Source organism: Artemia franciscana, chromosome 6, assembly GCF_032884065.1.
Source record: "Artemia franciscana chromosome 6, ASM3288406v1, whole genome shotgun sequence".
NCBI classification, from domain to species: domain Eukaryota; kingdom Metazoa; phylum Arthropoda; class Branchiopoda; order Anostraca; family Artemiidae; genus Artemia; species Artemia franciscana.
The window spans coordinates 14,052,339-14,069,066 of record NC_088868.1 but is presented as its reverse complement, the minus strand read 5'-3'; the positions used below and the strand labels follow the sequence as shown (position 1 = coordinate 14,069,066).

The following is a 16,728-nucleotide window of genomic DNA, read 5'->3' as shown; positions in this document are numbered from 1 at the left end:
GAATTGGTTTCTAACCCCCCGGTGGAATTGGATGTTGGGCCACCTGATGGCATTGAATGCTATGGGTCCCCCGTTGGAACTGGTTGGTAAGGTTCCCACCTTTCTTTAATTCATGGTTCTCTTTACTTATATTTTATCCTGTTTAAGTTTTTTTTACATTTTGTTTTTTCCGTTGTTGAGTTTTATATGCCTTTTTCTGTGTTTTAATTATGCATATAAATTTTTTTTACTAATTAAATTTGTTTGTACAAAAGCTTTCTTGTTTCTCGTTTCAGGATAAAGCTTCGATAGATAATCATGTACGCAATTTAACCACTATGTAATATCTGTACATAGGTATACTCATTCAAGAATGCCCTTAATATAAGTGTAAAATTTTGCGTAGTGAAGTGGAAAACAAAAAATGTCGATTATGTATGAAGGTGTAACACATTCTACTCATAATGATACTCCCACTTTAATTTCATCCCTGATAGCAAATCCAATTTCCAATAGAGTAAAAGACTCTATTACCAAAAAAATGTTATGAGCAAGACCCAATACTATCTAATAATACACTCTAACGTATTACCCAAAATGCAGGTGCATACCAAATGTAAGCAATTTCTAGTAATCGATTTATCCTGCATACCAATTTAATTATTGCAGCCATAAGGGAACAAGAAACTCATTTAATCGTTCTAGTATTCGCGAACAAGGGATTCTACTTGCATGATATAGGTTATCATGTTGAATGTATTACCCGAATCAAAATGTTAGAAAGGCTTCCATAGTCCAACTGGCTAGCGCTCCATTCCATAGTGGCTCTATCCCGTTTGAATCCTAATTTGGACATATTATCTTTGCAATATAAAGGTTCCCTGAGAAAAATGTCTTGAAAGAAAAAGAAATCTTAAAAAGGAAAAATACACATTGAAAGAAAAAAATCTTAAAAAGGAAAAATACACATTGAAAGAAAAAAAGCCGTAAAAGAAAATGAATCTCAAAGTATTATATAACATCCCACGTGTGTGTCCTTCATATTTACAAGCGAGGATTCCCCACGGGCCCCGAAGAAACAATTCACGTTAGAATGCGTCATCGTTAACACTGGTAAACATTCCCTATAACGTAAAAACTAAAGAAATCATGAAGAAAAGCATATTGAATAAAAATGTCTCAAAAACGTCTTTAAATGTCTTGAAACGTCTTAAAAACGTCTTGAAGAAAAAATCGCCTTAAAAAATGTCTTGTAATGTCTGGAAACGTCTTGAAAACCGTAATGAAGAAAAATGTCTTAAAAAAATGTCTTGATATGTCTTGAAACGTCTTGAAAAATGTCTCGAAAAAAATGTCTTAAGAATGACTTGAAACATCTTGAAAAAGCATCTATATGAAAAATGTCTTAATACCCCCCCCCCCACACTTGACTAATGGACTCTCCTTTGTCTCGAAGAAAACATTCCTTATGTAACATGCACATGTATCTCGAAGAAAACATTCCTTATTACGTAACAGACATCTGCATCTTGAAGAAGTTTCTAAAACATAGCCCGGATCGGAATTCGAAGGAATAGGGCCCCGGTCGGATCCACAGAGTCGTCACTACTACCGATTAGAGATTAAAGTCTTATTCAAATAAGAAAATGATAAAGAGAATTTTTCAGGCTGAATTCTACGCAAGGAATTTCACACTTAGGGGGATTCCCAGCAAGGATGGAACTGTCTGGGGGGAGTTTGATGGATGGGGGTGCACTTTAAGTTGGATAAAATTTCCACGAAGGAGTTTTCTGTGAGGGGGAGGAGTAGATTTCATAGAGGGTGAGCAAGATTTACCGGCATTATTTGAAAAACGAACTGAAATTATTCCATGTATTAAAGATTGCCCCCTCCTCAATACCTCGCTCTTTATGTTAAAGTTTGATTGTGTTTCCCAATTTTTTTAAAGCATCTACTGAAACATGAAGGTCATTTAATTAAAATATGAAGCTTTTTTAAAAGTTCTAGCAACTTTACTGTAAAGAGCAATGTACTGAGGAGGGGACAGCCCTTCATATACGGAATAAATCTGACAGAATTAATATGCAAATTGCGTTTCAATTTTTCATATAAGGTGAGCCCAATTCGAACCTGCATTAGTTGAAAGACGTTTAGAAATTAAATATAAAAAAACAAGTTTTTTTAACCGAAAGTAAGGAGCGAAAAAAAAATTATTCCGTATATGAAAGGGACTGCCCCCTCCTCAACGCCTTGCTCTGTACACTAAAATTTTTGTTGTTTTAAAAAGTAGAGTTGTGACAAAGAGTCAAACTTTAGCGTAAAGAGTGAGGCGTTGAGGAGGCGACAGCCACTTTCATATACAGAACAATTTATGTTCGTTAATGTCGCTCCTTGCGTTCAGTTAAAAAAATCTTGCTTTCGTTTGTTTAATTAAGTTAAGATGCAAGGACTGAAGACCAGTTGTTCTCAAGTGGGTACCTAAGATGGCTTAATACTGCAAAGAACATGTGGAATTAACAGTAGTGGTAAATAAGGGGAACCAAGGACTAATCGAACCCTTTTGGACTCTTTCGTAGACCATTGCTTCTATGAAAGGAGATATTGATGCTTCGGGTCGTAAGCTTTAGACTTATTATACCAAAAATTTTATTATGTATGCATCTAAAAATGTCTATGGAGTTTGTAAGACAGTGGTTGAATCCCGAATCGGTCTTTTACAGGTGCAAATGTCTATTAATCAGGGTCGAATTTGCAACTATAAGGGGCAGAATCATTCCCCCATATTTTTTTGTGGAGTAGCTGTTGTAAATATTGATTTTATTCGTTCGTTTTATTTTTTATTTAAGTTTCTTTCACTTTTCCTAACTTGTTATGGTTAAGAATCTTTCTCTTTACCAGCGCTGAGTACTTCTTGCAATATGTAGGAGAAACATTCTTTTGGGTGTTCGTCTTTTTCTTCGAGTTCTTGTTTTCCTACATTTTCTTCTTTGTTTTTTTTAGAGGGGTCAATATACCCATCATCCCTCCTCTAAATCTAAGTATGCTTAATTATAATCATAACACATAACGAAAATTCAAGCAGTATCTGCGTCGATGCCAATTCTTTGAAACAATTTTTTGTTCTCTTGGCAATGTCATTTTTTCATGTTGAGCTAATTTCGAAAAACATTGAACTTGTTGATTTTTGTTTCTCACAATTGTTAATTTTTATTATTCTTTTGTTTATATTACATAAGTCATTATGCACTATTTATTTTGGAATCGTTCAATTTATTAATTAATTCCTTCTCTATTCGAAATTATTTTCCGAATTTAAACTTATATATTATTTGCTTTTTTATTAATTGTTTTCTTTAATAAAAATCTTATCATAATTTACTTACGATTTCCGGATACTGATGAGGCTCATATGTCTGTGTTCCTGCGAGGAGGCCAAATCGTTCCATCTTATTAGATAAATAACGTGCCATCGTATTTCTAAGAGTGACATTTGTCTGAAAGTCACGTGGTGCGTCAAGGCCATAAAATAAAATGAATTCAAGATGTGACCTGCTTACATCTAAGGGGTTAAGAGATCCATTTCGATATGCTTCAGTTCTCTGAGAGGTTAATGTATCCTGAAAATTTGAACAAATATTAACATGAGTGCGCTGAGGGGAATACCTCTGAAGGTCTTGAGGACGTAGCCCCTCTTAGAAGACTGTTATTTAAGAAAAATTTCCTAATTATTACAGAAAAGTTAATTTGCTAATAATAACAATCTCTTTAGCTTTTGGACAAAGCAAACACTAAATATTACAAAATTTGCTGCTTTAAAATGTTTATTTGTGAAATGTTGCAACTTTTATTACCTTTTCTCGAAAAAAAATGAAATTTTCTCGAACGTAAGAGAAAGTAAACCCAAGTGACGATTCATGGCTAAGTAGTTGAAAACCTAGACCCCAGAATGTGTTTTGGATTTTAGCATCCTCCCTCTGCCCAGACTGAAACACTTGGCAAACCCCTGCATTTGCTGCAAAAAAATTATAAATTCAGTTCAATTCAATTTTTTTTAGGTTGAATTGAAACAGGGTGTATAAGTTTATTATTATGACTATTTTTAATCACACATTTAACATTATCTCAGCCCGATATAGAAAAGGAAAATAATATTCTCAAGACTGTTTCTTACGCTTCCAAGCCATAACATGAATCCACAATTTTCACTAGTGTTTTGGCCTTACCCCGCTCATCGCCTAGATTTTATGCATGTGTTAAACCCCACTAAAAGGATAAAAAAGCCAACAAACAGCCTTCATAGAATAGTCCCTGAGACAGATGATTCCAATCACCAAATGTTTTTCATGTGCTACATCCAAGAGAATATTTCACTAATTCCAACACTAAAGTGGCGTTCATATCCGCGTCCAATTGTACTTGAATTTTTTTAGAAAACGTGTCTCACGTGTCTAAACATGTGTTGATGAAAAACGTGTCATAAACGTGTTGATGCATGGTCGCATCAACGTCCATGCAGTCCCCATTCACAAGTAAAATTCAGTGCTTGGCTGCAACACGCTGCAGCTAAACATCCAGTTCTAGAGTTTAGAATTTTGTATCTAGGATTTCAAATTTTAACAATTAGCCTTTCTTTTTGTATCATATTCATTATTTACAATTAAGTACTTGCGTGTCTGGATGAACGTCCTTGCTTAAGAAAGTTCTTGATGAAACAAACATGTCTAGACATGGAAGTCTTGCTGGTATTGTATATCCACGTCGCTTAAAGTAAGTGTTTTTTGCCATTCAAGGATTTTTTCAAAACATACTAATCGCTACTGTTGTGAATTCCTTGTATAATCCTCAGAGGCGCTTTAAGTAAAACATGATTACTTGTGATTTATTGTAGTAGAAATAAAAAATATATACGTTCAATTTCAACCAAATATACCACAGCTCACGGGCCTCACGCAATCCATTTGACAATTTTATAAACAAACTTCTAAGAAAAACAGATAAGTACAAAAGACTTGCAGCTTTCAGAAAACATGGAAGGATCGTTCGCTCGTTAGGTTAACGAGACAGCCTTTGAACAGTCCTTGAGAGGTTAGATAAGTCTTGAACTCTTTGATCCTGGATAAGAAATCCTGCAAGTGTCAGTTGTTACGAAAATATCCATCAGTTAATGAAATAATCCCTGAGATATCAAAAAAAGGGCATTTGTTTGTCAAAATTCATCAGTATGATCCTAAGAGGAAATAATTTCTAAAAAAGAAGAGTTTTTATAAGACATAGACCAAGGTTAAGCGGATGTCACCCTTATGAAAAAGAGACGGACTTTAGACATAAACATGCAATGTGACAATCATTTTATGAGTTGTTATCACGACCGTAGATATTAAGTTTTAAGCTATGATGACGCAGAGAACAGAAAGTTCCAAAGATGAGATAAATAAAATTAAAAATATACTAATAATCCTCCTAGTTTCGGAGCACCGTTGATTTGTAGCAAAATCAAATAAACGAAAAAATATTTACGGAATGTTCTAAATCATGAGCTGATTAGAATAGAATTGTAATTAAGAATGGCTTCTAATATTTAAGCAAAATACATTCTAGAATTGACTTTAAATGGTTTTTACTTGAAAGAAAATTAAATTATAGATGTGACGATGTGACTCAGACTACCGTTTTGAACTGATCCAATAGACATGTCGTATTAAAGACGTATCTTATAGTAATATGTAAAAATAAAACATAATTACACCAGGAATTAAGACAAACTAAGATAAAGATGGATATATTATTTTGGGACTGGGCTTCCAAGTTGGCAAAATAAAAATCAATAAAGCATAGAAGTATTTGGGTGTTAAACCTTCTTTAAGAAATGCTATACTGTTTGTCTGTGATCTTTTGTTTTCTTACAAACTCTGGCCTTTATTATAACTCCTTTGAGACAGTGGCTTTAAAGAAGTCTCAAAAGAATACCCTTCGATTTTGTCTGTATGTCAGGCTTATGAGAAACGTGTCCATTTAAGTAAGTAGTATTCAAGGAATTGATCCTAGGCAAGAAATAATGGTGAAGACAGGAATTCAACTTTCGCATAAAATACTTTTTAGGACAAACATAAGTCATGTTTTAGAAGCGATTCTGATTAAAAAATAGCGTCTAGAGATGGTTACTTGCTACAACTACCGGGGTTAAGCTATGCCAGTGGGATCACCAATCCTTTTGTCACAAATCACCAATCACAAACCAAATCCAAGTAAATGAGGTTAGTTAGAATTACCTGTCACTCCATGCAAAACATATGTAACTATAATTTTATATGTTCACTGTGATGAATGTGGTTGATTTTTCTTACTAGGCGCAAGTTAAGATGAGACGAACCTTTAAAATCAGAAGGGCCAAGAGGTAACAAGTTAGAAATTGTGTAAAATAGGTCTTGGTTTAATTAACAGAGCCATCTTCAGGGAGATATAGGGACTGGGCGAGATAATTTACTGGGCCTGACTACCAAATTAGAATCCAACATTTTCATGAAGGGAAGGGGTAAGTAAAGGGTACGCATTACAGATGGTAAAAATATAGAAAACGAGTGATGTGAAATAGATAGGACAAATAAATATTAAAAACCAGAGATTTCAGGGGGCTAAGGAGTTTCTCTCTGCTACACTGAGTCTCTAGATACTACCTCATTGGGTAACGAGTCTGCAAATCCCTGATAATTAAACTTGAGTGGCTCACCTCTACTTTATTCATTTCTTTCAGATAGTCCACGAGAGTTTCATTATCCCCAACCATAGAGTGGGTTGTACCGAAAAACAACTCAGTTAGATTTATTTGAGGCTGGAAATCAGGCGGTGCGTCGACATCGTTGGGTGATTGGCCATCACGTGGAAAAAAGACTCTCGGACGTCGATTACCAGCAAAGGGTCCTAAAAGATCACATTGATGCTTAAATATGTGAAGATGGTATAATGGAAACAAATCCTAAAAAAAAGATCTGCTCTCCAGCATCGATCTTCGCAGCTAAATTTGTTCAAAACGATCTAAGTATTATAGCAGAAAACTAAACAGGAAAACCAAGAGGAGAAACAAACAAGGGTGGAAATTCAAACATTTTAACATCGGTTTAATAGGAATTAAAGACTACTAACGTCACTCACAGTGTAGAGTTATATAGAACCAAAAAAAAAAAAAAAAAAAAAAAAAAAAAAAAAAAAAAAAAGCTTAATTCTAATTTACAAAATTTACATTTTAATTGAAGTTCTGATTGTCTTTGGATAGCAACAAGAAACTTTCAAAAATAAACCAAATTATTCTGTTCTTAAGCCTTTCTGGACCGCGAAATATTTAAGACTAGGATAACGAATTTCAAACGAAAATTTAAATAAAGGAAGATAATTGCCCTTCTGGGAAAGGTGGATTTTTGGAGGTCTTAGACAAATTTATAGGGAGGAGGATGGGTTTGTGTACCTCCTCGACTCCATTTTTGGAAGAAAATTTCAGACTAAGCGTGAAAAAAGGTTCTGTTCTTAAGCCTTTCTGGACCGCGAAATATTTAAGACTAGGATAACGAATTTCAAACGAAAATTTAAATAAAGGAAGATAATTGCCCTTCTGGGAAAGGTGGATTTTTGGAGGTCTTAGACAAATTTATAGGGAGGAGGATGGGTTTGTGTACCTCCTCGACTCCATTTTTGGAAGAAAATTTCAGACTAAGCGTGAAAAAAGGTATTGGGAGTCTGATATGCTCTCTCTTGAAATTGCAATATTTTGAACTCGAAATAAAGGTATATGTCCATATGCTTATCTGCGCGGAGGTGGAAAAAATGGTGGGTGAGGCCTCCAGAAACAAGGTTTTTCCAATAAACCACATGCATTATAGAGTTTAAACATTATCATGCACAAAATCTATTTTATAATTTTAGACCCCAATCAGAACAAAATTCCTGACTACTTCTTTGGGAGGTCATTGCAATTTACAAAGCACTATTATTACAGTTTAATCATTATTGTAGACGTCAGGGATTAAAGAGGAAAGCAGTGGATGGATAGCTGCACCAGCATCACCCCTTCAAGTTTAGGGTGACGTGACCCTCAAAATAGAGATAAATTAAATAAAAACAGGATTTTTCAAATAAAAGTAAAGAGTAACGTTTAAAGAGATAGAACCTTAGTTATCATATGTAAATGAGGAGATGCCACCCCTCGAATTATGACGCCCTTTACTCTAGATTTTGAAAATATTATAGATATTGATCATGCACTCAATTAAGCTTAAACTTTAACGCAAAAAACTCGTGGTTTACACCATTTTAAATATCGTTCTTTACTTTCCTGTGAAAAACCTTGTTTTATTTTACTCATAAACGACCATGTATTCGCTCTCATTAGCATTCAGCTTAGAGAAACAACACGTCCAAAAATCCTTATTAAACTTAAAAATCCTTAATTTTTAATTACTTATTTTAATTTTTAATTAATTTTTAATCCTTATTAAACTTAAAATCCTTATTAAATCCTTAAATCCTTAAAAATCCTTATTAAACTCGGCAAGAAATTTATCAAAGTCATCATCGAGGAATTAAATCATATTTGTTTAGGATCAAAACATATTTGATTAAATTTCATCTAGAGTTGAAACATATTTGTTTGGAATTGACACATTTTGATTTAACATCATCTGGGAATACATCACACTCTTTTGTCATCAAAATACATGTGATAATTCTGCGCTGAAGCAATTAAAAGCGAACGGGGAAAAGTAACTCACTTGGAGCTGTAAAACGGAACTGGACATCTTTAGACCGTCCTCGCTTAGGCAGCTCAAAGAAACTAGATGTCCAATTTTTATTAAATTCAGCAAGAAACTCCTCAAAAGCAGCATCATCTGAGATTATAACATAATTTTTTTCGTCCCATTCATTTTCAGTACCGTTTCCATCACTTCTAGTATCTTCTAAGTCATTTTCTGTATGTTCTGCATTTCCAGTATCATTTTCAGCACTTCGGGGGCGTCTTTTCCAGCTTTTACGCTGGCGGTTCAGCCAAGATCGTCCAGAAACTGTGAAATTCATAGGATCTAGAAAATAAATGTGGGTTTAAAAAATGTTACTATTACAAGGGAATTCATTTGATGCAATCAACTAGTTAGCGTCAAGATAGTCATAATTATGACTATGACTATGACTAGTTAGTCATAATTAATAAAATTATGACTAGTTAGTCATAATTTTATTAATGTAATTGTTTTTGTATTTGCAACGTAATTCAGTTCTGTCAAATCGATGAAATAAACTAATAGAGCTAATAAATACAGTTTTAAGGTGTCGAAAACCCAATTTAAACATGATTTTATTGTTCAAACCTCACAGCACGGAAGAACCTACTTTACAGATTGAACCTACTTTTGCTTTCTAATTCTAAATATGAAGCCTTACCAGGTATGTAAATCTGCAAGCAAAGTAGTCTCTACATTAATATCTAAAGGTTAAATAATCCCACAGTTAAATTAACAACAGTATCATTGAGAAGGGAATACAGTGATCTTAGTTTTTAACATATATACATCATACCTCTCTTGCTAACGCCATTACTGGTACACTGATCTAAGAAGCAAGCCCTTGAAAAAAAAATGGTTTTACTGTACAAGGTAGGGTAAGTGAAAAAAAAAATGATTAGAAAAGTATAGATATTTCTGGTACTGGCTTAGAATATCCAGTTTTCAATTATACCTTAAACAAAGAAAAATTTGAGGAAATTAAAGTAGTTAGCAGTGAAGTAGTTAGCAGTGAAACAGTTACAGTGTTGCCAGGTTTTCGGTCCATGAATGTGTGTGCATTCGAAATTGTGTCATTTTTAGCTAAAACATGCCCATCTTGAAGTTTCAAACATTTTGCCAGTTGTATTATTAACCATACGACACTTTGTAAGCCTTTTTGAAAGCGGCCAGTTAACATCAAATACAATGAAAAAAATCCATACAAAACATTCGTACAGAATAGCTTACTGTGAAAGCAGGAAATTCATATAAACATGTAGATCCCTTACTTTGGAGGATGTCCTTTACTTACTTCATTTCTGGCAAAACCTGGATGCTCAGAAAAATAAAAAATAAATAAGAAAAATTGAAGTAGGTATACCTTTTTCAAACAAAGTGTTTAAAAAAACTGGACGAGATCTTTTTTGAAATAAATTAATTGATTAAATAGTTTTTTACACTTTTTCACTTCAATATAGAAGCTTAAAATTAGTGGTTGTTTTTTTAATGTTTTGGTATTTGCTGTTTAATTTCTACCAGTACCTCAAAAAATCCCAAAGACAAACCAGTGTTGTCAGATATTTGGTTTATAGAGTTGCGCCTCCGAAAAAGTGAAAATGCGCCTGAAGTTCTATTTTTACCGCTAAAATGTGGCAAATGAACAATTTTCCACCTCCAAAAAAGCGTCAATTTGAAAAAATTAAATGTGCAACCGCCTCAAAAAGAGCCAAGATCGCGCAAATGCGTCCATCTGACCACTCTGAGACAAACGGACCATTTCCATCACACTTTCAACATCGAGAGCCAGCGAATTTCTCTTTGGTAGAGTATCTACCATCTGGCCAGGGAATTCTAACAATTCGGTGGGCACCGTTTTATTTAAATTTGAAAAAAAGATAGTTTTCTCTAAGGGAAGTCAAGAGCGAAGCTGAAACTTAAAACAAATAAAAATTACTGCTCCACAGTCTGTATATCAATAAAACTAGTACAAATAAACCAACTAATTCTATTTATGTATGTTTTTAGGATTATAGAAATCTAATGCTTTACTGAAAACACAAAAAAATATAGAAGTTTGGGTACAGTAAAAGTAAACCGATTAAGGAAACTTTTTACAGAATAAAAATAAAGTATTTTAGGATTGTTGCTTGATTTTTGTGTTTGGTCATGCTCTGTCCCACTGTTCTATAACAATGCAATGATGATTTTGTTTTCGTCCAACAATTGTTTTTTCGGATATTTACTTACAATACCATGCGTTGGGCATTTTGTTTCTAATCAATTTGCCCTTTGAAAGATTGTAGGTTTAAAACAAATAAAAATTACTGCTCCACAGTCTGTATATCAATAAAACTAGTACAAATAAACCAACTAATTCTACTTTTGTATATTTTTAGGATTATAGAAAACTAATGCTTTACTGAAAACACAAAAAATATAGAAGTTTGGGTACAGTAAAAGTAAACCGATTAAGGAAACTTTTTACAGAATAAAAATAAAGCATTTTAGGATTGTTGCTTGATTTTTGTGTTTGGTCATGCTCTGTCCCACTGTTCTATAACAATGCAATGATGATTTTGTTTTCGTCCAACGATTGTTTTTTCGGATATTTACTTACAATACCATACGTTGGGCATTTTGTTTCTAATCAATTTGCCCTTTGAAAGATTGTAGGTTAGGCGGTCAATTTGAAAATTAAGCTCACTGATTTTAGCTTAGGTGTCTTAGATGACTACTTAAAATCAATTCGTTTGACAGAAATTCCAATGCTAAAAGGGTAAGCGTGCTATAAAAACATACACGGTTGCCAATAATCACAAATAAATTAAAGCGAAGGAGCCACAAGTATCTGGGTCATTTTTTTCGCACGACTTGAGAATGTATTTCTTATAGAACTTGCATAGAAACCAATCGGATGAAGAAAATGAGGACTAGGAAAAATTTCCATCGTAAGTAAGGGGACATACAAATTCTGGGATGATGATTTTCCAGTTCAGCATAAGCTACAGTGTTGCCAAGTTTTTGGTCCATGAATGTGTCGCTTGTGTATCCAAAATTGTGTCACTTTTAGCCAAAATATGTAAATCTTGAAATTTCAAACAAGAGGTTGTTTTTTGCCAATTGCATTATTGACCAAAAGACACTTTGTAAGCCTTTTTCAAAGCGGCCAGTTAACATCAAACATAATGAAAAAAAAAATCCATACAAAACATTCGTACAGAATAGCTTACTGTAAAAGCAGGAAATTTACATAAACATGTAAATCCCTTACGTTGGAGGATGTTCTTTACTTACGTCATCTCTGGAAAATGGTGGACGCTCAAAAAAAAACAACGAGAAAAAGCACTACCTTGGTGAAATGATTTTTTTGCCAAAATATATATTCAGTTGGTAAATGCTTCGTTTTATATCGAAAATAAATAGATAATAAATAGTCCCTGCTTTGCACTTGTATGTCCTTAATTTCTAAAATGCATCACCTGTGTGCCCTTTTATGTCACTGTGTCCCGGCACATGGGAATGTGTCCTTTTGACATAAAATGTGTCCAGTTGGCAACCCTGATCAGGCTTACAGCCACTGTCAGTTTCAAAAGTGCTACAATTTCCCAAACTTGCACGATACACAGCGATTTTCGGTGCTATAGTAAAAACAAATTGACTTGAATAGTGCTAATTAGAAAACTGTCGTGCTATTTTCGTAGCCCGGAGCACATGCTACAGTGCTACACATAATAAAACAGTGCTAAATACTTTTGTGCTTCAGATGGCAACCCTGACCCTGATAGGCTGCACAACTTCAAAAATTAATTTACATGTCCCAAGACAAAATTCATTTCTAAACCGAATAATATTGACCCTTCTTGAGAGAAAAATTGTTTTCGTTTCATTATTTGTAGTAAAGTGTAACGCCGCTTTAAGAAAAAATCCAATTGATGATGATGACGAAGTAGTAGCGAGGATTCCAAAGGCCTCTTTGCAGCTGATGGAACTGGGCTGGATATTTTCCATGGTGCCAAAACTGAATAAAGCGTTTAGCAGTGCTGAACTCATCTAGGACTAGAAACAGAAGTAACAGAGGTCATTGTGTTACTGCAGTCCAACAAGGAAGGATGACTTCTTTCTATTGTAAGTCTCATAAATTGATCGACCTTTCATTAGGCACCGTAAAATACAAATTTAACTCTATTCTCGTCAGTATTACGGGGATGAGGGGGGGGGTTAAAAACCATAAACTTCCTTTACCTAAGCCTATGAACTTTGCTAATTCAAACATAAAGCTTTCATTTCTTGAGTAAAGCTAAACTTATAATCTCTTTTATGAAAATAAAATAAGTATTAATGAAGTTGTACACATCCGCAAAATAATACTTTTCAAAGTTCTGATCAAACTTTCTATTCATCAATTAGCTTTAAAACTGTGATATTTTACTTTCATTTTGTGATTCAGCAAAATTTGTAACAAAGCGTCAATTGAATTTGAATATCAAGGAAGGGTGGAGATTAAATAAAGGAAGGGCTTTGTTTGTTCTTTTAATATCAGCTAAAAAAAAATTTCAAGCATAAAATTGTGCATTTTTTAGACAAATCCAGTTTGTCGCGAGGAATTAATGTAAAATAAATATGTAAAAACATTTCTTCGTGAGCTGGAAAGTGAAGCCGGCTTAGCTTTCCACAGTTTATTTTCATTATTCGCAACTAACGGAAAGCTGATAGACAGATAAACGCGAGAAGACAAGAATTGACCTGACTTGCAAAGCGAATCCAACCTAGCGGATTGGAAAGCGTATTTCCACTAGCAGCAGTGGAAATTGTTTCTGGCTTGTGGTTTTTGGCATTAAATTCAAATTATTGCGCTCACGACTTGTATAAGACTTCCTATTTTGACTTTTTTCCTCGTGTTATTGTCAATTCCTTCAAGAAATAAAAAAGAATTTTATAAACCTTACAAGATAACTACTAAGACTAATTATTAATAATGGCTTGTAGCCTACATAAAAAAAGGATTATAACAATGGAAGCATCGTCAATTTTTAAATAACTTACTTTTTCTCTCGTTATTTACGAATAGTCGTTATATTTTTTATTATCCTGTCTTATAAACCAGCTTTACTTTCCATTGCTTTTTCGTGACTGCCAGTTACCGCTTTTTCACCGTTAAACACGGCTTGTCACGAAAACCCTCTGAAGTCTTATAGAAAGTTTAAAAAGATTATTTGATCAGTATTTTGGACAGGGAAACCTCATATTGGATGTGATAAAATGACAAGGATAAAATGACAAGACTAATAAAAAAAATACGAAATAACAGAGAATAATACACAAGTAAGAGAGACTTCAAAAACGATATCCTTCTGGAGATCAAAAATTCTATTTTTAATTATTTGTAGAAACTAAACATAAAGGCTTTTGAGAAAAAAAATAACTTCCTGGTACCCCATGGACTGAACAAGATAGCCTAACCAAAAATTAAGCCCATCAAGCATGTTTACTAAAAGTAAGGCAATTAATCTTCAAATGATTGTGTTCAAGTCAAGATGGCCAATCGGATATTTCTATCGTTTTACAAAGGGACAAATATAGTTTTTACGATTTATGCTCGACCAGGTTTTGGCTCAAAGACTTTTCCAAGAAGCAGTCAGTGAACTTGGAGTGGGTAGCTCTATATTTTTTTTTTTTCTGATATGCAGAATATGGCTGTTAGCTCATTTTTCTTTTTAAAATAATGCAAGTGACTATCTCACCTATCCACGAGCTAGCAAGCATGCCACTGTGAATCCAATCGTTAACGGTCGTTCATTTTGGGCATAATAACAAGAGCTAAGAGCTCATATGGCACTTGTGACGAGGCGAGAAGAGTTAAGAGCCAAGAGATCATATGGTATGAGCTCTAACAAAATTCTATGAATCAATAGATTGATTTAAAAAGGAAAATAAGAGGCTTAATGCCGGTCAGGATTTAAAATAAGAGCTCTGAGTCACGATGTCCTTCTAAATATCAAAATTCATTAAGATCCGATCACCCACTCGTAAGCTATAAATACCTAATTTTTTCTAATTTTTCATCTCCCTTTAGCCCCCCAGATGGTCGAATCTGGGAAAACGACTTTATCAAGTCAAATTGTGCAGCTCCCTGACACGCCTATCAATTTTCATAGCCCTAGCAAGTCCAGAAGCACCAAACTCGCCAAATCACCGAACCCCTCCCCCCAACTCCCCCAAACAGAGCGAATCCAGCACGATTATGTCAATCACGTATCAAGGACATTTGTTTATTCTATCCACCAAGCTTCATCCCGATTCCTACACTCCAAGTGTTTTTCCAAGATTTCCCCCTCCAACTCCCAAAAATGTCAAACGATCTGGTAGAAATTTGAAATAAGAGCTCTGAGACATAAATTCTTTCTAAAAATCAAATTTCATTAAGATCCGATCATCTATTCGTAAGATAAAAATACCCCAATTTTCACGTTATCCAAGAATTCCGGTTTCCCCCTCCAACTCCCCCCAACTCCACAGGATCTGGTCGGAATTTAAAATAAGAACTTTAAAGCGCAAGATCCTTCTAAATATCAAATTTCATTAAGATCTGGTCACCCTTTGGTAAGTTACAAATACCTCAATTTTCAAAATTACCCCCCCCCTCCAATTCCACCAAAGAGAGCAGATCCGGTCCAGTTATGTCAGTCACGTATCTTAGACAGGTTTTTATTCTTCCCATCCAGTTTCATCCTGATCTCACCGCTTTAAGTATTTTCTAAGATTCCCGGTCCCCCCCAACTGCCCCCCACCCAATTCACTCCTTCGGAAGATCCGATCACTCCTTCGTAAGTTAAAAATACGTCATTGTTCTTATTTTTCAGAATTAACCCCCCCCCCAATAGATTGGATCCGTTCCAATTATGTGAATCACGTATGTAAGACTTCTGTTTATTTTTCCCACCGAGTTTCATCCCGATCCCTCCAATCTAAGCGTTTTCCATGATTTTAGGTTCCTCCACCCCAAACTTTCCCCAACGTCACCAGATCCAGTCAGGATTTAAAATAAGAGCTTTGAGACACGATATCATTCTAAATATCAAATTTCATTGAGATCCGATAACCCGTTCGTAAGCTAAAAATACCTCATTTTTTCCATTTTTTCAGAATTAAACCCTCCCCCAACTACCCCAAAGAGAGCGGATCCGTTCCGGTTATGTCAATCATGTATCTAGGACTCGTGATTATTTTTTCCACCAAGTTTCATCCCGATCCCTCCACTCTAAGTGTTTTTCAAGTTTTAGGTTTCCCCCTCCCAACTCCCCCCCAATGTCACCAGATCTAGTAGGATTTAAAATAAGAGCTCTGAGCCACGATATCCTTCTAAATATCAAATTTCATTGAGATCCGATCACCTGTTCGTAAGTTAAAAATATCTCATTTTTTCTAATTTTTCAGAAATAACCCCCTCCCCCAACTATCCCAAAGAGAGCGGATCCGTTCCGTTTATGTCAATAATGTATCTAGCGCTTGTGTTTATTTTTCCCACCAAGTTTCATCCCGATCCCTCCACTCTAAGTGTTTTCCAAGTTTTACGTTTCCCCCTCCCACCCCCCCCCCCCCACCCCCCAATGTCACCAGATCCGGTCGGGATTTAAAATAAGAGCTCTAAGATACGATATCCTTCTAAACATCAAATTTCATTGAGATCCGATCACCCGTTCGTAAGTTAAAAATACCTACTTTTTTCTAATTTTTCAGAATTACCCCTCCCCCCAACCACCCCAAGGAGAGCGGATCCGTTCCGATTATGTCAATCATGTATCTGGGACTTGTGCTTATTTTTCCCATCAAGTTTCATCCCGATCCCTCCACTCTAAGTGTTTTCCAAGATTTCAGGTTTCCCCCCTCCAACTCCCCTCAATGTCATCAGATCCGGTCAGGATTTAAAATAAGAGCTCTGAGACACAATATCATTCCAAACATCAAATTTCATTAAAATCCCATCACCAATTCATAAGTTAAA

At 34.8% G+C, this 16,728-nt stretch overlaps 1 protein-coding gene across 1 annotated transcript in view; it reads right to left on the bottom strand.

The window, feature by feature from the left end:
- Positions 1-16,728, bottom strand: part of LOC136028079 (uncharacterized) — a 63,175-nt gene that overhangs the window by 29,613 nt on the left and 16,834 nt on the right. Inside the window, exons 3-5 of the mRNA XM_065705687.1 lie at positions 8,739-9,047; positions 6,707-6,897; positions 3,363-3,596 (exon numbers count right to left, since the gene is read on the bottom strand). Coding sequence (XP_065561759.1) covers positions 3,363-3,596; positions 6,707-6,897; positions 8,739-9,047 — 734 coding nt within the window. The remainder of the gene's footprint in view (positions 1-3,362; positions 3,597-6,706; positions 6,898-8,738; positions 9,048-16,728) is intronic.